At 38.4% G+C, this 24,664-nt stretch overlaps 1 protein-coding gene across 3 annotated transcripts in view; it reads right to left on the reverse strand.

Annotated features, from left to right (window-relative positions):
- RAPGEF4 (Rap guanine nucleotide exchange factor 4) overlaps nucleotides 1–24,277 on the reverse strand; it is a 142,930-nt gene extending 118,653 nt beyond the window's left edge. For 2 of the 3 annotated variants that reach the window (XM_083864711.1, XM_083864710.1), the window contains exons 1-4: nucleotides 24,191–24,277; nucleotides 12,640–12,782; nucleotides 11,474–11,562; nucleotides 3,086–3,232 (exon numbers count right to left, since the gene is read on the reverse strand). In XM_083864711.1, the coding sequence (XP_083720837.1) occupies nucleotides 3,086–3,232; nucleotides 11,474–11,562; nucleotides 12,640–12,782; nucleotides 24,191–24,255 (444 nt within the window). In that variant the 5' untranslated portion in view covers nucleotides 24,256–24,277. Of the gene's footprint in view, nucleotides 1–3,085; nucleotides 3,233–7,116; nucleotides 7,230–11,473; nucleotides 11,563–12,639; nucleotides 12,783–24,190 lie in introns of those variants that run through there. The other variant, XM_083864712.1, reaches the window with a different exon arrangement.
- Between the last annotated feature and the right edge of the window lie 387 nt (nucleotides 24,278–24,664).

Genomic DNA, 24,664 nt, shown 5'->3' on the forward strand with positions numbered 1-24,664 from the left:
GTGAGATTTCATCGTCTTTAATCCCTGTAACAGCATTGATAGACAACGAGTCTCCAAGAATGAGTAAGCAGAGAAGATCACCAGATGTTCCCCAACAGGATGCTACTTCAACATACATAGTCATTAGAGAAAAGACCAGCCCGTTTTAACTGGTAATTGTTGTTATCAGCACAGTGTCATTTGTTTTGACCAGCATCCCCTGACTGATAGAAATGGAGGTCACAGAAAATCTTTCTGTACTTAAAGGGCTGACTGAATATGGGGCTGCATGTATTACAGAAGGCATCTTACGGCATTTTTGATAAAGAGTATCCTCTCTTTTCCTCAAAGCATATTTCAATTGATAAAATTGACAGACTAATAGTGATTAAAAACAGAAAGAAGTCAGTTTAGTAGTAGCTATCTCTTTCTTTCAGGTATAGGCCCAACTACAATAGTACACATAGAAATTAATACCGTTGCTGTATATTGTGCATTAGACACATCAATAAAACACATCTAATCTGGGAACCATTCTAGCAATACAAATGCTTCTTAAAGCAATACAGCTAATACAGGATAAGCTACTTTTCAATTTAAACAAAACTCAGAAAAGTCTGCAAATTTACAACATGAAGTTTCAGAGATTCTGAAAATTCTTTCTAAACTTAGAAAGAATTACAATATTTCTCTCAAAATCTAGTTTCAGGATATATATTAAAAGCTTCATAAGCAGCATAATGCATAGGTGTTTGTCTTTCAAAGAACTCCACAGATTTGAGGTATAAAAATATTTGTTGCAAATGTGAACTTCATCAGTAGGCTTCAGTATTAAAAAAATTTTAGTGTTAAGAAGGATACTTCATAGCATTTAGTCCTAGCATTTCAGATTAGATGCACAGTAAATTAAAGTCAACACTGAATCAATTTCTGTTTGTTCATTTTCCAAGATTACATTCACAATCTAAAAATAAGAAAAAATATTCTAACAATAATATTAAGAACAATATACTACTGCTGCTATTGCTAGTGTATTTGGGGGAAATTTTCTTACATAATTTTCCATCTATCCTAAACATTCTCTGTTTATCATGTTAGCTGCAGTTTATGCAGACTCTGGAAATAGCAGGTTGCAAGGAAATAAATATTACCTTGGAAAAATGGACAACTTTATTATATCTGAGACCAACCAGCAAAACTGTATTTCATTAAATAATTTTCCATTCACTGAGGGCACAGGAAAGAAAGCACACCAAAACATATGAGAAGTTCACTGTAAAATGGCACAAAAGGCAAAGAAGCACCATGATCTAAACTGTGGTCTATGACTGACACCTGCAGCATTTGTAATGTGTTCCACTGCCCAATTTCATAAAAGCTGCAACACACAAGGTGTGTGCTAAAGCTGCCTATGATCACTCCAGTACTTCTAACACACACCACCTTCCCCAAAAGCATCATAAAAAAAATTCAGCAAAATCATCAAAAGTGCTAGAAACAAAACTGTATTAGTGATTAAAGAGCAAACGATGTTAAAATTTTTGTTTTAAAACAACTTTAAATACAAGATTGAAAAATTTTTAAAAGGGAACCTCCATGCCCCCAGTAATCCTGATAAGAGAACAACAACCTCTGAATGCTTAGCAGGAAATTCATATGCATGGGAGAAATGACTGTGCTTATGACAATTAAATTAGTTTTTTTAATATTATGAGAAAAACCTAAAATTGCATTTATTCCCCCCATTATCATCTTGTAAAGCACTATCCACATTATAAATTTCTGACTACTTGCAAGTGCTGCGTATGTTAAAACGGATGAGACCATTGGCATATTTAATCTTTTCTTGCCAAGGCCTAAAACTACAATGCAGCTGCTGTAGTGGAAAAAAAAATGTGAACGACAAAAAAAAATATTGCCTTGCCAAATTCTTCAAATTTGCCACAAAACTTCAGTAGCATTTTAATCTAGCTGTAGAACTTGCCAAAAACCAGTACAAACCCTGGGTATGCAATTCAAAGAATGGCATCTGATATTGCCAGGGCATTCAATGGCATGCATGTCTCACACACAGTGGTCTTTCATGCCTCAGTCATTCTGCACCATTAACTATGCTCAAGGTAACATATCTGTAGGCAGGTGATGAAAGTGCCATTTCCTCCACTAGTGTAGATAGTTGTGGATTTGACTTTTTTCTGAAACTGACTTTAGAACTGCTTTAGGACAACTATTTGGAGTACAATACTGCTCTTTTTCAGGAAAAGAGAGAAAAAAAAATAAAATCCATCTGTCTGCAGTTAGAAACTGAACTAAAATGTTAGAACCAGCAACTATTTCTTAAATACAGTTAGTGTCCCTAGACCTGCAACTTTAGGACACTGTCACACCATCTGGCAGCTCTGCACAACACCTACACTTGTACAGTCACCATTTCAAACAAGCTGGCAGTACAAATTGGCAATAGTGTAGGCCAGGCCAGCAGGACACCTCCCAGTTCCCACAACACTTTTCAAAACAAATGTAATGTTTACAAAAATGCAAACAGATTCAACTTCAGTAACTTTCTGCAGCAACATGTTAATGAAGTCTTCTCTGCATGGATACCAAAGTACACAGACTATAGAATGAAGAACCTCACCAGTATCTTCTCCACAAAGGAAAAGTTCTAAGGGAATTCACATGTAATCAGTAATTTATTTTTAAGTGATCTTGATCCATCTGCAAATTCTAAACCCCTTAGAGCTGGTGTTGAGACAGGGGTAAAGGAGAATAATTTAAAAATTCAGAGTATAGTAAGAACAGACTCTCTTCATAAATGCAGGCAATAAAAGCAAGGCTAAGAGAGCAACACCCGCAGTATACAAATAAATTCTACCAGAAACTTCACCTATGTTATTTCATTACAAGAGGCCCACAACAAAGAAATACAGGAGTACATAATCATACATCATATAAAGCACTAAATAGAAGTAAAAACTTACCTTTTTTCCCAAATTAAAAAAGATTATACTTTGCTTATGTTATAAATGTATTTATACTACATTACAAACACTTTCAAGGTCAAGTCCTTTTTTTCTGCATTAACTGCAAATAAATCTGAACTTACCTCCCAAAGTGCCTTGAAGTCCTTCTGCTCAATTCGAAGGAGCTCACTATGTTCCCTGGTAACAATGGTAGCATGGCGAGGAGTGTTATCCAGAATGGACTCTCCAAAAGCAGTTCCTATTCCAAGAGTGCATATTGTCACAGCATCCTTTGATTCAAAAAAAAAAAAAAAAAGGACACATTAAACATTTCAGGATGTTTTGAGAGTCTTTGTGTCATATTTTCTAATAATACTGCCCTGAGATTTTTCATCAACCAGCTTAAAAAGAAAATTAATTTAAGCGTCAACAACAAAAAAATCAGTATGCTGGTAAACAACAGAAGAAGCTTTAATGTGGAAACAAGTGGGGACTTCTGTTTCCTATGATCATCAGTTGAATTAGACATTTCTGAATGCAAAGCTGAGAACACTAGAATCACTTTCACCATTATAAAACAGTGTTCATCTATCTCTAAACACTTCTGTGATGATGAGATCTTCAGAAATCTCAGAGGCAATGAGAAGGTAACTAGAACCAGAAATGCAATCTCGGAATATGAACTTCTGTCCTACACAGGCTACCCTCACCAAAAAAAGAAATTTGCCTGTTATGTTTTCTGTTATGCAAACACAATTTTCAATTATAATATCCTCTTGTATTTTTATTATTATTTATCTTCTTGTATTAAAAAAGTATTTTCACATAAATCAGGGATTTCAAGAAAACTATTAAATTTCAAACAACCTGGAAAAATTGTATCCGTGTACAGAGCAATAAGAAGGTCCCAAACAAGCAGCAAAGTCCACTTCAAAGGAGTCTATATGAGCACATGCCATCCTAAATGATGTGTAAATTAATTTCCCTTGGCCAAGAACTCCTCTGTAGTAGTTCCAATAAAAATTATACGCTATTGCAGAGAAAAAAGTAGCCATTAAACAACTTGCTGAATGGAGATCTTTATATAAATGTTCTATTTTCAGCTTACAAGTTGTTTTCTTCCTCTTCACAGGCTTGAAGCTGAACACTCACATGGTTTTTCTGAGATGGGCCTTATCTGACTGACTGTTAGGTAATTTAAAATATTAGCAAGAGCGTAAAAAATTTAAAATCATACAAACTGTACTTAACAAAGGAAATCACATATGCACACAGACAATTACACATAAACATATAAAAACACACACTAACTTTACTTGATGCAACATGAGAAGTATAGTGTAATTCTAAAATATATGACTCATGCAACATCTACAAAAAATCAAAGCAGAAATGTTTGTTATCCTTGTGGCTGATGATCCAGGAGAGATGCATGAGTGTGTTTCAGCATTATTTTGTTTTTAGAATTTCACTGCCTTCCTTTCATGCATCTAATAAGTCATAATAGGCAAATGTTATTAAGATAAAGTTAGTAGCTTTGTAATTGCAATACAAAGACAAAAGCCCATAATAGTCCAGTTCTCTGAACCATAGCAAATTGCTCTTACACAGATGTTACCACACAAAATTGTGTTCAGGAAAACAAAATCAATTATGTCTCAGAGAAGATCTAGAAAAATTTACCAATTGTCAGAAATAAATTTTCAAGGAAGAAAAGCAAGAAAAAAATTTCTTTAAAAGAAAGAATATTTGGCAATGAACACCCAGGCACCTAAAGAGAAGTCTACACAAACAGACTATAATACAATTTATACACTGAAATCTGCTTTCCCAAGCTTACATGTCAGAGCCGAAACACTCTGTGCATGCTACAATACTCACGATGGCATTCAAAGGAGCTACAAAGAAAATGTGCCTACTGCTCATACAAAATTTGATCTCCAGATACCCAATACATTATTCTCAATCCTATTTTCAGAAAGTTCAGATAAAAGAGCTCTGTTCAGGACAGGACAACCAAACAGCCTGGCATGAAAGAAACTTTTTCTCTAGGTGGATCATAAACACTGTTTACATCTAACTTCTTTCTCACTCCCTCCCCTCCCTTCAAAAAATAAATTTTGTTTTAAACAGTTCACCTTCTCTGACTGTTTACAAGCCTAAAGAATAACCTTTAATGATAGAACAGACAGGAAAAGAAAAAAGCATCAGTATTGGTTAAGAAATTACTTTATAAGATAACTTCTAATGAGGCAGTTGTTAAGCTTAAGAAATAAATTAATAAATTTTTAGATAAATTTTTGGGGTGTTGGTCAAGAGGCTGGAATGGGCCTATCTACATTCATTAAAGCAAAGTCCAGGTTTCCATCAAGTTCTTTCAGATTTTTTCCCCCAGCCATCACAGTTCTCCACAGAGATGCAGTTTCAGAGCCAGCTGGGGTGCAGACCTATATGCCTTCTTCAAGGCTTCAGAGCCCCATTTTCTCACTATGCCTTGTTTACACATCTCCAGCCTCCTGGGGAATCAGCTGTGTTTCCTATTACACCTGTTAACCTTACACTCAACAATCTCCTGCTGTTCAGTGAAGACTTCAGGAGGATTGCTAGCAGTTCAAAACTCAGTTTGCTGTTCCCCTCTGCAATCCCAGAAGCAGCAGGGGGTTTCTAGGGGCTGGTAACCAGCTAACATTCACACAGCTATTTAAAAGGCGGTATTAGAGGCTTAGAAAGATGAGATTGCTTCCATTGCTGTCTGTCCTCTGTACACACTATAAAACAGTAGCAGTCAAATCAGAGGCTGTTTGTGTATTCAGTTTCACTGACTCTTACTGCCACATGAGACACATGCAGGAAAAGCATTCTTAAACCTTTCCCTCACCCCCTCATCAATCTACAACATTATTGAATTTTCAAGGCCATTTTATGGACTGGATGAGAATCAGAAACAGGCTCTGCTTTATTCCCTTCCCCACCATCTCAAGGATCATCCCAGATCTTCCTCCTTGACTTGTGACCCCTTCTATTTCTCAACCCGGCAAACAGAATTTTTGTACTGTGTGTAAAAGAAATCATGGTGCCAGAAAGAGAAATTAAGAAAACAGGGAAAAACATTACTAGAGCTAGGCTCAAAGAGATTGGGGATGTCTCTTTGAAATTTTAGTTTGTTCAACATTTTGAGTTTATAAAGGAGCTGATGTGGCTAGATTGTTTTTGATTTCATCATTTTCCTATACCTTGCATTGTTTTTGATTTCATCATTTTCCTATACCTTGCATCCTATACCTCTGCATCTGTGTCTCTCTAGGACATCATACTATCTCGATGTTTAACTGGAGTTTTGCAAAAGCTGGCATTTTGGGAAGTTTTATTATTATTATTTTGACACAGTTCAGTTTGTCCTCAGCAAAAATTTCCTTTTGTAACAGAGAAACCAAGGATATACATGAAAGTAAATTATGAAGTGATTTTTCTGTTTCATTACCTTCACTTGAATGTTTCAGTCATTCAGACAGGAAATCTTTATCAAGCTATTTCTAACAATAACACAGAAATACCTTCTGAACACACTAAAACTGCAGTCTGCAAACATATGTTAGGCATATGTTTCTTTACACAAGACACAGTTATTTGCTTAAAGGAGGCATTATGCTTCTACAAAAACTGTGAGCAGCTTCTCTTCTAGTACCTAATTAAAATATGTATGGTTCAGATTAACTGCACTGTAATACCACATTCATTATTTCCATACTTTTCTATCTCATCTTCTAAAAGCCACCTGTAATATCTTGGATGTTTTCCTACATCACCTGGCAGAGAGAAGTGAAATGATTTTTCTCTATTTACTTCCAATAAGCTTGGGTCAAAACCAAAATTAGCACAACCACAATACTGTGGATGGAGCTCAGCATGAGCCAACACACTCTGTTTCTCAGCTTAGTACATTAGTTCAGCCAATCTCTGTGTTACAATGGGTACAGCAGTTCTCATGCTCCAACTAAATAATTTAAAGCTAGCTTAGGCATATTTATACTGCTAACTACAGTACAAACCTATGTCACAACTTCACATAGGTTATCTCCAAAACACATAATGATATTTACATGCCGAAAGCACTATTGCAAGGACTACTCTGTTTAAATCCTTTTCCTTGAGGCCACTTCATCTTACCACATACCTCTTTTGTCCTCAGTTTCAAAAAGCTGTGAAATTCTTCCATTTCTTACATGAATATCTGAACCTCTTTCTTCACAGTCATTCTTCTAAGCAACCCCACTAACTTACCTGGCTTTTCACCCCCAGCCCTCTGGATCTTCTTACAGCTGACACTGCTGTACCATCAAAGTACTCACGGCTCCTCCTTTAAAGCTTTTCTAGAAAAGGCTAATTGTTTGTTAAGTCAACGCCCTATGTTCAGTTTGGTCTGTTTTTAAAAACTGACCTGCTTAAAAAACTCCACCACAACAGAGGCAAGACAACACAGGCATAGGCCCCAGCACACACTATGATTCAGCTGGCAAAATACAGCAAAGCTGCAGATAAAACTGTTATTTGGTCTTCATCTTTCTCCTCTTTATTCCTTCACAGTTTATTGGAAGAATCTTTGGCGTAAAAGGCTCTGAATCTAATTCAGAAAATCACAGTATTGCAGAACCTGACAACAATGTAACACTGATGCTTTTGTCATAGTGCATTTATTCCCAGCTTTATTCTGAGACATTGCCAACAGTCATCCTTAGATTGCTCATCTTCAAAACAGAGTTCAAGAATAAAACATACACAAGGCAGTCAGCAGCTTTTTTAAGACAACACCAAACCAGGAATATCTCTAAGAGAAACTTCTGTTACTATAAGTTACTGTTCCTAACATTGGGTAAGCAACAGTGCCAAATAAAAATGAAATTCAGTATCTGATCATAACTGAAGGTAAAAACCTCTTTCTGATATATTCTACAGAGGATGCATTTTCTGTTTATTTTGAAGGTAACAGTTCTGTTTTCCTATGACTTTTAAATACAGTATTTATCGGAGTATTTGTTACAAAAAAAGTAACAAATGTTTGGCAAGACAAAAACAGTTAATTACAGTTACCTCTGGAATTCACAGTGAGACGTTTTCACCCTAGAAAAGTCCTCTTCAGTCTCTTCTTGATTGTTGAATACCCAGGAAAATCCATAAATAGTTTGCACAGACAGCAGACTCCACTCAGGATGTACTGAATGAGCAATCCTGTCAAATCTCTGTAGCCATTCCAACGGCAAATGAAATTGCCAGCACATTTACCACCTCGGTGTAACAAAAACTAACACTAACAGCGATTTTTTTCTCTGGCCAAACTTTTTAAAACAGGCGTGTATTAAACAGTCGAATACCATTTTCAAAGTATCCATTTCAGCGCGGACCGCTGCCCGCACAGGGATTTGCTTTGTGTGCTAACACTGCCCTCTCGTGACAGAACACAGCTTTGCAAGCAGAAAAGATTTTTCCAACGTAGTATGAAAGCAAGGTCCTAAATATCTGTGTCTGTCTCTATTAAAGCCCTTAAAACAACAGACGTCATAGTTCCTTTTATTATAATATCAAATAATAGCTAATATCAATATTTCTGAATTCTCAACTTGGTCCTAATCAGTATTACTTATAGTTCCTTTTATTATAATATCAAATAATAGCTAATATCAATATTTCTGAATTCTCAGCTTGGTCCTAATCAGTATTACTTATATTTTCTGAGAGAAATCACAGGCACCTACATTAGTAAGCTGCTGTGCAGCAAGATTTTGTGTGAATTAATATCTTATTAGCTAAACTGAAGTCTTGATCCATTAGTACATTAAGATTTCATTTCTAGTGCAAGACATGTTCCTACATGCCTCTGCAGGAACAAAGGCTATTAAGGCATTTTTAGTAGGGACCAAGTGCACAATAACTTACTGCCAATGGGAGAAAGCTACCAGTCACCAAAGGTGACTGCACAGAGAGGTAGCACATGGTAGCTGTAACACAATGCATTAATTCTTAGGTTTGGTTAAATTTAAGTTTCTCAAGTAGACAGCTAAACACCTAGCAAAAGTGGGACTCGTATATTTTTAATCAAGACAATTGATTTTCTGCATTTACACTAACACTGTAGGCATCATCATATAATCGTAGGATAATTCAAGCTGCAAGAAAACTCAGGAGGTCATCTAATACAACCTCCTGTTTATCTGAAGTATTAAACAGTGTACCAATTAATTAGTCATGTCTAAAGACATTTTAACCAATAGGAACCTGAATACCAAGTTAGCTTCTCTCCTACTAGGAAAGACAGAATAATCCTGTACTTTTACATGAGTCTACAAACTTCTAAACTCAGGTTTAAACACCTGTCTCTTTCCTGCTCTGCTGGAAGTTTCTCATCAGCATTAGTGCCATTTATGGTATAATAGTAACAGCAGAGCAATTAGTCATTATTACGACTTTGCAAAGGAACTCTTTGCTCCTGGGTGATGTGATTGGAAAATGTGCTTCAAGCATCTCCTACATCTTAAGCGCTGGTCATCAATTCCCAGCTGGGAGCACAATGCTGTCAACTGAGCGTGCCAGGGCTGCCCCAACAGCAACACAACCGTATTGTCTATTGCCTCCATCATCCGGGTTTGTAGGGAGCACCGTAGGCAGCGAGTGTCAGTATGTACTTCAAGTTCAAGAATGATCAGTAGCATGCCAACAAGAAAGTACAGACAAGACTGGAACCACATCCAGGAGCTACAGGCCGGAGATGAGAAGGAGACCAAGAATGGACAAGGAGGGACATGGTATAAACACCAAGCTGGAGCAAAACCAGAGAAAACATTGGACTCAAATAGTATTTAGGAGTCCCCAAACATAAAAATTACCCAGATGGGAATGGTAAATGCATGGGCTGCCATCTTTTTGGCAGTGAGGCTGTATTCTATGGCAACTAGGCAGCAGGAAGAATTCAGTTCATTGTTTGTGTGAGAAGGAAACGCGAGGTAACAAATAACTGCAGAATATAATTTTTAGAACTAGAATTACATGAATTGTAGTTCAACAGCTTCCTACTGGCAGGAAAATTAAGTTAACCTGAACAAGCAGAAAAAAAATATTTACATTATATTAATTAAGAAACTAGTGTTCCATACTCCATCTAATGGAACAAATCAACACTCCAAAGAGGTTCTTAATTTAACATCCAGATTGTGCAGATGTATTAATTTCTGAGTAAAGAGCATTGATTCTTCCAACAGTGTAATGCCATCTTTTGGCAAACACCGGAAAATCCTGATTGCTTTAGACCTGCACAGAAAAGGGTCTCATAAGAGCCCAGTACTGTTCCAAACTGTGACAATATCAATGACGGCAAGACCATGCCAAGAATTGCTCAAATTAAGCTAATTATACTCTCAATCAATCTCTACTTAGTACAGTGAAGAGGTTGCTAAAAATAATATGAAAGAAGTTCCTTTTTCATCTATCCTTCCACTGCAGGAAGTAGAAAGACCCAGTACTCACACACTGCCTTGACTTGCATTCTGACCCAATTCCAATGGGGATGCAATGCTCAACATAGTGAAAAAAATCCAATTTCTGCTATGAGCAAAAAAACTTTCCTCAATCAGCCAAACTTTGGGCAAAGAATACACCACCACCATCCCCTACACATGCTATATTCAATCCAGGTGCAGGAAAAGGGTAGTGGTCTCCATCAGGTCCTAGGTAGCTATACTACTCATGTGAAGGCACAACGAGTCTCTTATCAGAGGTACAACCCATGCTGAGCTACATCATGGGACAATCACCAATCTCAAACATGGGAGCAGGGAATGGAGAGCATGCTTTCCTAGAACACCAAGCTCACAGTAGCAAGTGCATGACCTCTCAGCACGACATTAGACAACATGGATGGGAGACTCCGGGAGAAGTATCTCATCCTCTTGGATTTTTATTTACTCTAAATTTTATAAATCTAGGAGCACCAAGGTGCTAAGAAACCACTTTAAATTTGGGGAGAATTTTACTTGTTCTTCTATTTCTTAGCACTGAATAGGTATTACCTATAGGCTTCTTGTCCAACATTGCAGTAGTTCCAATAGTCTGCTACTACTGCAATACTCCCCCATTTCTGCAGTGGAGACTGCATTATGCTGTTACTAGACTGCACTGTTAGTGGGTTCCCTTTGAACTTCCTGAACAAGAACTGAACTAAAATATTTCTAGGGAATTAATTAATAACTCTGCAATCTTTAGCACAACTTCAATGGCACTACTAGAAAAGACAGAAGAGTCTTGTTTCACATCAAAATGTAGACCATTTCCAGAGCATTACATTTCAGTTTCTTGAAATCAATGGCATGATTTGCCTTCCTTAGACTAAGGACAACTGAGACTTAAAAGAGACTCAGAGAAACATGTACACCTTGTGATATGACAAAATATCTGTACAGAATGTGTCGTTATCTACTTCACCATAAATTATATTCTTTCTTTTCAGTACTGACTGGATGGTTGCAATGAAAAATCTATTTTACCTGGTGGTTGCTTGTATCAGACACCTTCACATCCAGTGATCCTGTCAGAACAGCATACCAATTCGTCCCAATATCACCCTGGCGGAATACTGGAAAGATGAAATCTTGTAAATAAGAACTATCACTTCAAGTTTAGCAACAGTAATAAACATTTTCTCTACATGTTACTGCAATACTGCAGTCACTGCTGGCACTACAAATTTGCCATATGATACTACTTATTAACTATTACACTAGTATTTCCAATTACACTGGAAAGCACATATTTTAGTAAACTAGTCAATACACTATGGAAACAATGAAAGCACATAGAACTGCTTCATTTTTCTCCCCAGTTTGCCTGTGTTCTACTGTTTTCTTAGTTAATTAACCAACCAAACAAAAAAAAACAAGCAAGAAAGAATGTTTTCTGAACAATGTCCCTCTGAAATTCATAATCTTCCAGTGGAGACACTAAATTCAGTAAGAGTTCTGGCTGAACAGCAGCTGCAAGACTTTGATGTCCAGGTATTCCAACTGTGTGATTACAGAGCATCAAAAGCCCTGCTACTCTAAGCAAACCTCAGTGCTACATGCCAGATTTACCTGAGGTGTTTCTGAGACTTTACTAATACCACAGGTTTTCATCAGCTACTCCCCTGGTACGCATGCCCATCACAGGACTATCACTTATGTCCATCTCAGCTCCACAGACCAAGCACAGGTGTCCACTTGCATCTGGCCCTTGGGCTGCCAGAGCAGGCATGGAACAGTTGTACCCTGCAGCAGTTTGCAGCTCTGCAGGTCTGGCTTGTGCCAGCCAGGGTGCCTGGAAACCACACGCTATCAGTGATGTGCCTTGCTGATACACCTTTGCCCCTGACAGCACAAAGCACCAGCAAAAGCAATCAATAACACATTTGCAGGGGAATAATAAGGTTTAAGTCCAATGATTGGCTTGTAATCTTTCAACAGAAGAGTGGTAGAGTCTTACATCCAACTGTATGCCTTGTTACCATAGATTCACTACACACTGCATTTGGAGAGCAAGCAGCACTTTAATCCTGCCTTGCTCTGTGACTGTAAACCTTCCACTGATTCTGCTCTCATCAATCTCCTAAAGACAATCTCAGCCTAACTCCCAAGTTTATCTACATAAAATACATAATCATATGAAGCTGTCTTACATGTGATTCCTTTTTCCAGATTTTCATAATATCCACAGAGACATATCTGCTGGAGAAGGTTTGGATGAAATTTCTCAAAAGCTTTCACTTCTTTCAGTCTTGTGAATATTATATCTACATCTTCACTAGAACGTTCCAAAGGCCTGTAAGAAAACAAAAGACAACATTCTCAAGGACTTTATCAGAGAAACATTCCCATCTGCATGTGCTGAACTTACAAATGTTTGCATTAAACATCACATCATAATATAAACAAATTAAAATGCACTTTACAATTACATAATGAAATCCTTCCTTCCAAGACATCCTAACAACTGCCCTTTATCAACTTGAGCATGATTCTTACCATTTCAATATAGGCAGTGTCCAGAGGCCCATTTAGCACCAAAGTCTTGATGCAGCATCACTGTAAAAAGCAGTGATATGATAATACAGTCCTTATCCTAAAATAGTTCTAAATTTGTCAGAAAACATTAGAAAACAGATGTCCAAACACAAAGGAGGTCTGTGGAATCCATGCCCAAAACAGACGTTCTCTATCTGGCTAAATGAAAAGCATTAGATACCAACAGTAACTCCTACATCCAAGCTTCTTTTCTGCATTTTACTGACAATAAACTGACTTTCCTCTCCTCACTTGCAAGGAAGAAGGACAACTTCAATAAGTATATTCTCTTTCATGAATTTTCTGTCTCTTAATGTTGGAAAAATTAAATATCCAAGCAAGAATCTTAATTTTTCATCGGTAATAGTCACAAGTTTTAATTCAAATGTTTAAAAAAACTAAAATCTTTAACAGCAACACCTTTCAAAAAAAAAAGATTTCAAGAAAAATAAAACTGTAGCACTCTACAACAACGTAGCATGTACACCAACAGTTGAGCAGGTTCAGCATACTACTACATATTTATGAAAATAAAGTTAATTAGCTCTGTAAGACACATAAATGTGATTATCAAACGCTATGAATCAGCAGGTAAGTCAAACACTAGCTGACAGCATTAGAAAAAAAAATGTTATAACAGACTAAATGCAAACCACTAAGGACAGAAAAAGCCAGAATTTCCTAGGACATCATGCTGGATCAGAAGCAGAAATTATTCATGCATAAAAGTGTAATGGAAAGAGACAACTGTTAGTAATCATTAGACCTATCACTCACTCAAATGTTGCTAGTTAATTTTACTGACAGAAATGTCCTTTTCGCCAGTTGATGAGCTTATGATGAACAGAAGTCAGGTAGCAACAAAGATTTAAGTTCACAAATATGTATCTTTATTCACCTTACTGTTATACCCACAGTGTAAGCACTCCTTTCAAAAGATTTTTTTAAAGATTCCTCTTTGAAACCAGACTTTAAGGGACCCAAATCTTTGTCCCAGTGAAGAAACCCAGATCCTACTTGCATTGAATTTCTGTATCTCATCTTTCTTATTAAATTATGTCTAGGAGGGATTAAATCTCTATCTTCATTTATACTCCAATTTATCCTTATTAACTACAGATGAGAATAATAATTCTCTGGTGTATGCAGTTACGTCTACATCACAGTGACATCCTCTTACCACTTCAAACTACAATCAACTACAATAACTCTCTTTTGAAATATTTCAAGTAAGATTTTCACCCATTTCTTTTTTTCTTGACTGTGAACTAGCTGACAAGTACTAATAAGCATTAACTCTCTTGTCAAAATCCTTTTAAGAAGATTAGGAGGTGCAGCTTGCAAACAGATTTACAATCTACTTATACAAGATCTCTACCCAAACTACACTAACTCTTGAAACACTAACTACCTTAATACATGAACTACCAGCAAAACCCAACAAGTCAAAAAGGTGAGATCATTCTGAGAAAATCATCCAGTTCAAGATTCAGCTGTTTGGTTAGGATCATCAATTCTTATTCATAAAAATTAATGAGGATTCAAGTTGTTTGACAACAAGATGCCTTTGGATTTCTTTCAGAGCTCCTGGGAAATGTCCTCAGTGTTAAGGAGTAAGGAATTAACAAGAGGTGTCTCAAGCTGAGGTGGCCCTTGTCCTTAGGAGCACATGAAATTTTGCCTACATAAAATTTCAGACTGCAGTGTAACAGTAGTATTAGTAGCACTCAAACTCATTTCTACTTAGTTTCTATAATCTATAGCAATGAATCTGGTTTCAAAAGCCAAGTATTACTTACTAAGAAAAATGTACCATGGCATCAATTAACTGCTTTTCCGCAGGCTTGCAAAACTCAGGCAAAGTTTGACCACTTCCTACAAAGCATTTTTTAATAAAATTATCATAATGCTAATTTGTAATTATCACTAACTTCACATTATTTATCATTAACATAACATTAATCTGTTTATGATGTCAAATTTTGTTTTCTGTTTCCTAAGTACAAGCTGCCTAACCCGGAACATAAACAGGACAGGACAACAATTTATTTCTTCATCACAGCTATCTTACTGTAAATTGTTTTTTGTAAAGCATAGTTTGTAATACTTAAACAGCTAATGTTATAATATAGTCCTTAAAACATTAATGATCCAATCTATTAATAGAAAAGTATTACTGAAGGCAGATGGATAATCATTCAAGCTTTATTTTCACTGTAGTCACACTTAAAAAAGGCAATGGTATTAATCCACAAATGAGCCATTCCCCAGAACACAAAGATAGGCTACAAAAGTCAATCCCAAGGAATATTCCTACACACCGAATATGGCTCTAAAAGCCCCTGGAAAGACTTTTCCAGATACCTCACCACCAGAGTACCTAAAGTCAGTTCTCTGTGATCACGGTTGGTTAGTCCCACTGAGTTTAGCCCTCCTCTGCTAAACTACTGCTGGTGCAGATCTATTTCTGTTCTGTTCGGTCACATTGATGCTGATGCTACTGAAGTATCCCTTCGCTGCTGATGCTGCACAGTTACAGTCTCATATCCATGAGCAAACAAAGTCAAAAAACACATTTCAGTGAGTTTCAGCTACCACTGGATTTCCTGCTATAACTTCTGTCCTGTACCCATTTCTGAAATCTCAAGATCAATGTATTGAATTAGGACCATAGGTTAATCTAAAAGTGTGAATAAATATATTAAAGCAATTAAGATTCTTCAGCTCCCATTTGGCAGATGTATGAGCTAGAGTAAGAGCATTTTAAGGCAAGGCCACCCTTCTTGTAGAAAATCTGTGACTCCATCTCAGTGAAGCAACTCCTCCCTAGACTACCTCACCCAATTTAAAATAAATTTTAAAGTCAAACTGTGCTGATATTTTATTTCACTGTAGCCAAAGCCAAGAGTTGCACAGCAGGGCTACCAAATAAATTATTAGGAAGGGATGAAAAGCAGGAGTAATTTATTTTCACTACCTACAAGCCCTTCTGCTTTGTTTGACCCCAAAATACCTTCTTACTTATATTACTAATTTACCTCTTCAGAGCATAGTAAGTGATTAGCTGGCAGTAATGTTTTCACACAAGACGTCATCTGCTACTCCAGTACAACACCGCAGCACATATATACAAGTGATGGCATCAATGCTGGTTACACACTTCTATTCAATTATGTCAACAAGGCTTTTTTTAATTATTATTTTACCCCTCCTTATTTGGATGTGAAGATTTCAGGAGCATATTTTATAGAGACAAAAAAAACTTCTTGACATTGTCTGCTTGACTACCTGTAAAAGGTGATTCTACAGAAAATCTGCCTGAAGCCTATCCTCATAAGGCTGTTAAGCTCAACATGAGCTGGCAGTGCTGGCCAGCACATCCACAGCCAAGCCAAGCAGGATCAAAAGCAGCATGGCCAGCAGGTCCAGGGAAATAATTCTCCCCTTCTACTCTGCTCTCATGAGACCCCACGTGGAGGACTGCACTGAGCTCTGGAACCCTCAACATAATAAGGATGTGAACCTGTTGGAGCAAGTCCAGAGGAGGGGCACTGAAGTGATGAGAGAGCTGGAGCTCCTCTCCTGTGAACACAGGCTGAGAGAGAAGAAAAGGTTCCAAGGAGATTTTAGAGCACCTTCTGGTACCTAATGGGGCCTACAAGAAAGCTGGAGAAGGACAAGACATGTAGTGACAGGTGAAGGGGCAATGGTTTTAAACTCTAAGAGGGTAGGTTGAAATTAGATATCAGGGATAAATTTTAAATTCTGAGGGTGGTGAAGCACAGGAAGAGTTTGTCCAGAGAGACTATGGATGTTCCATCCCTGGTAGTGTTCAAGGCCAGTGTTCAAGGTTGCCTAGGATCCTGAGCAACCTGGTCTAGTGAGAGCTGTCCCTGGCCACAGCAAGAGGGGTTGGAATGAGACAATCTTTAAGGTCCCTTCCAACCCAAGCCGCTCCATAATTCTCTTCTGAATTTTAAATGCAAACTACTTGAGCTCAAAGTTCAAATACAGACAGAATAACTGTTACAGTTCTTCACATACACAATCTGGGCAAAGTATTTCTGCTCACATGTAGTATATATAGCTTTATAAATAGAACCTATTTTGATGATTTTAAGATTAGGCATTTGAATGTTTATGTAGGATGTTATGAAAGACTTGTTAATCTAGAAGAAAGGAACAAGTTGGAGTTTTTTCGTTTGCTTTTGTAAACTTAATCCAACTATAACCTATTACCTTCTGTTACCATATGTCCTTCTTTTAGTTTCTGTCTCATAGTGGGTTTGACATTTGAGAAAGAAAAAACAGAATATATGTGGTTTTACCTTCTTTGCCAAGATGTCTCTAGAATTTTAAAATATTTGTTTCTATAAAACGTGTTCAAAATCTGAATCGTGCTCTAACTGAATGAAAGCATTGAATTTCCTTCCCTTGATCTTTTTAACTTTTTAAAACAGCAGTATTTCAATTCAGACAGCAATGAACAGCCCACAAAAGATGAGCAGATGGATCTATTTCTTCCACTGTTGAGACTGTTTGTAGAAAACAGCTCAAACACTAGAACAGACAAATAAAACAAATTCATTGCTGGGTTAAAACCAAAGCATTAATGCAAAGGTAAACTCTATGAGCTGGAAAGTACCAGTAACCACTACATGGACCATTTAGTGAATTTAACAGTACTTGAAAATATATTCAGCTGTGAAACATGAGCAAGGAGACAGCACCAAGAAAAGCCAATTAAAACCAGATCATTTATCTATGCTCCCTGTACTTTTTTCTGTCCTTTCCTAACACGCAGAAGAACAATGCTGTAGGATGCAGAAAAATACCTGTACCAATAGACCACCTTCCCCCAGTGAGAGCAGGGCAATACTGAAACTCTCTCCTCCAGGCAATGCTGTAAGGCTCTTTGACTTTAATTTCTCTTTGAGAAAGGCAAGTTTAAGAGTGGAATACCAGTGATCTATCAAAGCATTTCAGATCTGTAGTAAGGAACTTAAATGCTAACAATAAATGAAGTTACTTTTAATCTGAAGTAGTTTCCAGCTAAGGGTTTACTTCAATGGCAACAGAAGGTAACTAATTCCCACCAAGAGGCAATTTTCCACTTGTTACAGTAGTATCACCAATTCTGTTCTCAACATCACATTTCAGATCCTCTTTCCCTTGTCATGGGAAAAGCCTCATCATGAGGCTTTTAAATAATAATCAAATTACTATTCTTTTCTCTTGAATGTCATTTTAAGAGACTTTGGGATTCCAGGTCTCATTTCATCTGGCAAATAGGAAATAGAATTTTATTTGAACACTGTTCCCTAGGACTCTTGTACAGCCAAACCATTCTGGAGTTTAGGGGAAAAAAAGCAACACAAGTAAAATTGCTCATGCTTAGTTTTTAATAAATCATCACTGTCACCTACACTCAGAATCCCTGTGATAATCTCTCAGGTCCTGCTACATAAGGCACAAGAAATACTGTAGATAATCCTGATCAACACAGGTACATAATGGCCAGCCAGTTAAATGCAGACTGACTGGCTGCCAGCTGCAGAATTTGTTATAGTTGATCTCTGTCTTCTTTAGTGAGGATTGAAGGAAGGCAAATATAGGGGACTCTCTTTCCCTACCTCATTATCATATTACTCAATTAACTAAGTTTGATCAATACACTGAAAAATTATTGAAGAGTTAAACAGAGCAACCAAGTGTGCTCATTTCTTTACATACCCTGATGTATAAATTATGCAACTTTCCAAAATTCTTAGCTCTGTAAATATAGTGGAATGGCAAAAGATGTACTTATGAACTAATTATATTCATAAAGACTTATCTCAAATTTAAAATACACTACCTGAACAATATAGATCTAGTAGGAAATAGACTCTTGTCCACCTTCATTTGCTATCTAGAAAGACGGAATAATTCAAGAGAAATTAAAATGCAGAATTATGTTCTTTCATTTGTGAGAATCTTTACATATTATGCATGCTTTGTAACCAAGATGTGACTAAATCTTATTGAATTAAACCTCCAAATTTCATAACCTGGACCTCAGGACAGTTAAAATTCCATTTGACAGAAGTAAATCCAGATGAAATTACATTAATCAGTACTGTAGTTTCATAATAAACATTAAAAGCACTTTAATATGAGGACAGACTCTGAGACACACTGCAAATGAAATCTGTAATTGAACAATATGCAAGTGATGATATCCCTCAATTTCAAACTTTGGCACTATTCACCCATAACACCATGCCAAATACACCTTTCCTGATTTAGGATCTGCATTGTTACAGCTAGTGAAAATTTAAAATTTACAGCAACAATGAAATAGGTTTTACAGATTTATGCTTGCACGCATTTTGACAACTGATGAATTCAAAGATGGAAAGGAAAGTCATGCCAAATACAGTGCAGAAAATACAGCACAAAGGAAGTATCATTAGAATGATAAGCTTCATTAAATGCAGCAAATTGTAAGATGCATACAAAAACAGATGTCGTGCTAGATAAGAAAAATACTTGTATTTGGAAAATATCTGGTGAACACCTGATTTTGAGGGCACAATTTCAGTCAGTTGGTTTGTTGCTTTTTTATTCCTTTGCTGGAACATGGACTTTTGTTACAAAGGTAATTTAATCTGCTCAGAGTATAGGATTTTAGAGATCAAATCCTAACAACATGTCAGAAAGAAATCAGGCAACGAGAGTTTAGACATGTTTCCAGTATCATCTGGTGAAGGAGAAAACTTACAGATGCACATGTAGCATACCAATTGTGCAGCCACTACATAAGACTACCAACTAAATTCAAATATATCATGCCCTAAAAGGCATGTGAACATACTGCCTTGCTCTGGTGGACTATGACAATGTTTATTCATGCTGGGGTAATCGCTTTTTTTCCTCTTAATACCTGTCCATTGCACAAGTGTGTAACTTACTGCAATCACATGTAATAAATGGAAGCCGATACTGCAAATGTGTAGCTGGAGAGCAAAGAATAAAACAGCTTGAATTTGTTTAAAATACAACTCCTGCTCTCACTAGGATTTAATCTGAATTCCCATATTTGATAAAATGCACAAACCTACAAACTTAACAATTATTTTGGCTTCTCTAAGGGAACACAGAAAGGAAAAGGTTTTTTATTATTCATCAAAGACTGCACCTTTGCACTAGACTAGAAAATGAGGTGCGTGATGTGGAAAGATAAATTTGTAATTCATCACTTTCACAAGACTGCACCCTCACATGAGCGCTAGAAAGCACTTAGGCTATGTCTATACAGCTCTGTCTCTGAGTTTCCACACCCACTGCAGTGCCTTCTGCTGCTATATCCCCACACAGACTTGATCCAAGCATACACCAGCTTAGTCACACACTATACAGAGAGAAAACACGAAGCACACAAGCCAACCGGAACTGCAGTGCATGTCCATGATTTTTTCAGATGCAAACTACATGAAAATGGTGATATTCCTACAGATTTGTTACAAATGAAAAGCAAGGAAGAAATTTATATAGAAGACAGTGTAAGTTTTACCAACTGCACAAAAATATTTTTTAAAATAGAATAGCATCATAATGCAACTGTACTCATAATATTGCCTGATTATAAATCTATATCCTATTATCTTTGACATAATTAAAGGTTATAGAGGATGACAAGCATTTTCCCAATATTTCTGCAATAATTCTTTCAGAATATCAATTCTTTATTCTAGCCTATCGGTATGCTCACAAGGGATCCCTTGTTTACTACTAAGGAAACAAAGCTTGCCTCTCAAATACATGTTATACTGAACTAAAAAACCAAATCCTGGTTCAAGTATGTTGCTGTTATGTAGCTTCAATCTGAATTTACGTGGGAAGAACAGGTCTGAGATACTACCCAGTATGCATTATCTCAGGTTTTTTAAACATAAATGATGCAAGACTAACAAGGATTACATGGTTATAAAGGCTCAGTATGTACAATATGTCCTTGAAAAGCCCATTCCTACTTAAATAATTTATAAGTTGTTAGGTAAAGATCATAACATTCTTAGCACAACAGGCCAGTGAAGTTACATGCTTTGCTGTGATCTGCCCTTCCAGTCTGCTAAGGCACTGAAGGTTACTTTTAATTCAGAGAAAAACACAAGATGCCATAGCTGGGAATGAAATCCTGGGATCTCTCGCAGTTGTGCATGCTACACATGCCTAAAGGTTTACACTGAATCCAATTAAAACAATTAACTGAATTTATGAATGTGATCAGATTTAGAGAAATAATAGTTACACAAAAAAACTTTGTCTACCATTCAGTAAAGATATTGTTAACATGGGAATTTCCTGGTTAGATGGTTTTTGGTGTGAAAGAACACATGAGAACAGAGAAGACATTTTTTCTAAGTTAACTGTACACACATGCATAAATCAGTGACCCTTTTGTAAATTATGTGCAGAGCAGACATACAGAAAAGTGCTAAGGATTAGAGGGATACTTCTGCCCCCTAAGAAATTAGTGGTAAGGCAACTATTATGTGAAATGTAAAAAGAACTGGTTTCCTTCCTCAAGAGAAAAATCTCCAGGTGTAACACTTGCTCACTGCTGATCCTCTCTCTCTTCCCTGCAAAAAATAAAATATTCTTGATAGATCACAGTGTTCTGAAATTTTCCTTACCTTTACATTTGTAACTTTATATATAAATACTGTCCCATGTATTTGATTTTTAAGTGTGGACTTTTCTGGCCAGTAACTACACACTGAAGCTGCACGGACAAAGCACCAGTAGTCCCAGCCCATAGTACCCTACACAGTAATAACAGTTATTACACAGTAATAACACTTCTCCTGTAACTTTTTGGCAGTTCTTCATTTTTATATGTGCTCTAATTTTAGATGTTAGTAGTTCCATTTTGACAAATGATTTGGGGAAAAACCTGAAAAACAACTACAAAATACATAATTTCTACACATGATGTATTTTGCTATTTCCATTTTGTATTTTTTTCACATAATTATATTGGATAATCCATACTACATGTCATTTCAATTGTCTTTGTTGAGACTCATTTAACATTCTAATGCATACCAGTTTTAGAGCTGTCTTCCTTCTAGAAATATTCACTGACTAAAACACACTAAAATTCTACTTATTATTTAGTAAAAACACATAACACTCTATAGAGAATTTACTCATTAAATGATCCCATACTCACAGAATTCACACCTAGGATAGAAAACGCTACACAATTTTTAAAAGGCTTAAAATCCATAAACATTGATAACAACTCAAATTAGTACACTGATAAGATTATCTATAGAAAATAAATACACTTTAGAAATACAAGTAAGTTAATTAAAAATGTTTTATCTGCATTTTTAGGTGGAAAAACCAGAATAAAATGTGCAAGTGTACTTCCTACGATCACAGGGCAGAGCACAGCAGAGACCAGGAAAAAACCTATGATCTTTCATTTTATGAGTTTGTCCTACATACTGACCACCTTCTGGAAAAGGGTAAGGCATAATTCTTAAGAGCACTTGAAACTGATTCTTTCCACTCAACAAATTGGTGCTACTGGCTTGCTCCAAGTAACAAAAAGTGAAAGAAAAGTTTCACCTTATTAGCCCTAATGAAATCTGTGTTACAGAAAGGGTCAACTTATTAATTATGACAGAGAGATTTCTAAATTAAATGCCACATATATGTTTCCTAAATACATCATCTACTCCCCAAGGCCATGTACTTCATTAAGCCCTGAATTTTAGTTTACAATTTGGATCTCACCGTGTATTGCATGTAGGAAAACAGAAATGACAGGATCACCTGTCTGAAAGTACTGGGACTCAAACTCTCCTTCACATCTGCCCAGTGTCAGTTTACAGAGGCCTCACTTCTGGTTTTAGACGGCTAGATTACCATCAACTGCTCTGTCTGAATTTATTTTATGAGTGCTTTCAACATTGGTACACATGATTTGATCTCTGAAAGGTTAGTCTCAAGTCCCATGTCACAGAGGGGGATCAGTGTCTGTGGTAGGTGTCCAGAGTGTCTCGCCCAAAAGTTCCATTAACTTGTGGTTTGCCACCTGGACTGTTAAGGAAAACCTAATCTGAAGGGCAGTCCTACAAGACTAGGAGTTACCTGAAAAGGGGAGAAACTGAAAAGGGGAAGGTCCCTTCTATGTGCACAAAGGGTTCTCTCCACAGCACAGCCCCAATGGCAGCACCTGCCAAAGCTGGCTGACGGTGCTCAGCTGGCTGCCACACACCAGGTAAGGGAATCCTCTCTGACAGCTGTGCTTGGAGCTGCATGGGGCATCTGTGCTCCATATTATTGTTAACTAAAATCCTACAGCACAGGAGACACGGTGAGTGTTCCGACATTAAATGACTTCTGAACTAACCCAGGAATCAAAGGTATAAATACAGCAAAAGGCGTTCAAACCACCCACCACCAGACTCGACACTGCGAGACTCTGGACTGCAGCACTCGAGAGAAAGAATTCCAGAGAATTTTTTAATTTTACTTCTATTTTAATAATTTGCCGGTATTTTCGGCAGCGCGCACATCCCCTCTGAGCACAGGTCAGCCGGCCGTGCCCTCCGCCCGGCGGTGCCGCCGCCCGCCCGGCCCTGGCCCTCAGCCGGGGACAACCGCGGGCCCGGGGCCCCGCAGCGGGGACAAGGGGACTCGTCCTGTCCCGCCCGCCCTGCCGATGCCGGGCGGGGCCGTGCGGGGCCGGGGCGGTGTGCCCAGCCCAGGGGAGGCACGGCCGGAGCGCTGGGGCGCCGTGAGGGCAGCCGGGGGCGGCCGAGGGCAGGATGCAGCGGGTCCGCAGGGCCGATACGGCCGGTCCCCGGCTGGCAGCCCCAGGCCCGCTCTCCGCCCCGGAGCTCCCCCTCCTCCAACACGTGCGGCATCTTCCCGGCGGGGAGCAGCAATCCCTGTGGGGACTGCCAGTCTCCTCGGCTGCCCGGCGAATTTCGACCCCTCATCCTTGCACGCCGCCCTGGTTTCCCCCAGGCGTTTTGCTCCCCACCTGCAGGCTCCTTATGTAAGGCAGATCTGATGGAGAGCGGGGATGGGGGTGTCGGCGCGCACACATACATACACACGCACACACGGCATCCCCCGCAGCCGCTCCCGGGAAGATGCCCATACCTTTTATCTAGGCACGCGATCCACTCGCCGGAGGACGAGGAATGGGCGGCGTGAGCGGCGACCATGTTGGGCCGGGATCAGGCTGCCGTGCACCGGGCTGGCGGCGGCTCCCCCCGCCCGCGCGCCGGTCGCTCCGTCCGTCCGTCCGTCCCCGCCGCCTCCCCGCGCGCGGCGCGATGGGCTCGCCCAGGCCCCGCCGCCCTCACGGGCCCGCCCGCGCCCGGGGCCACCTGCGCCCGCCCGGAGACCCCGGCCCTGCTTCCGCTCCGCCGGCAGGGAGCGGCCCGGGGAGGGGGCGGAACGAAGTCACTCCCCTTCTGAAAGGTGCTGTCCTCCTCCGGCTTTCGTGAGCTCCTCAGTGCCCACGCCTGAACCCGGCTTACTGATCCCTGCCCTTGCTTCACCTTGACTTGGTTTGAATTGGAGGGGCAATACAAGAATTTTAATTGGAATAAGTAGCTCAGGAGTATTTTA

This window comes from Zosterops lateralis (genome assembly GCF_965231275.1).
Source record: "Zosterops lateralis genome assembly, chromosome: 7".
Classification (NCBI taxonomy): domain Eukaryota; kingdom Metazoa; phylum Chordata; class Aves; order Passeriformes; family Zosteropidae; genus Zosterops; species Zosterops lateralis.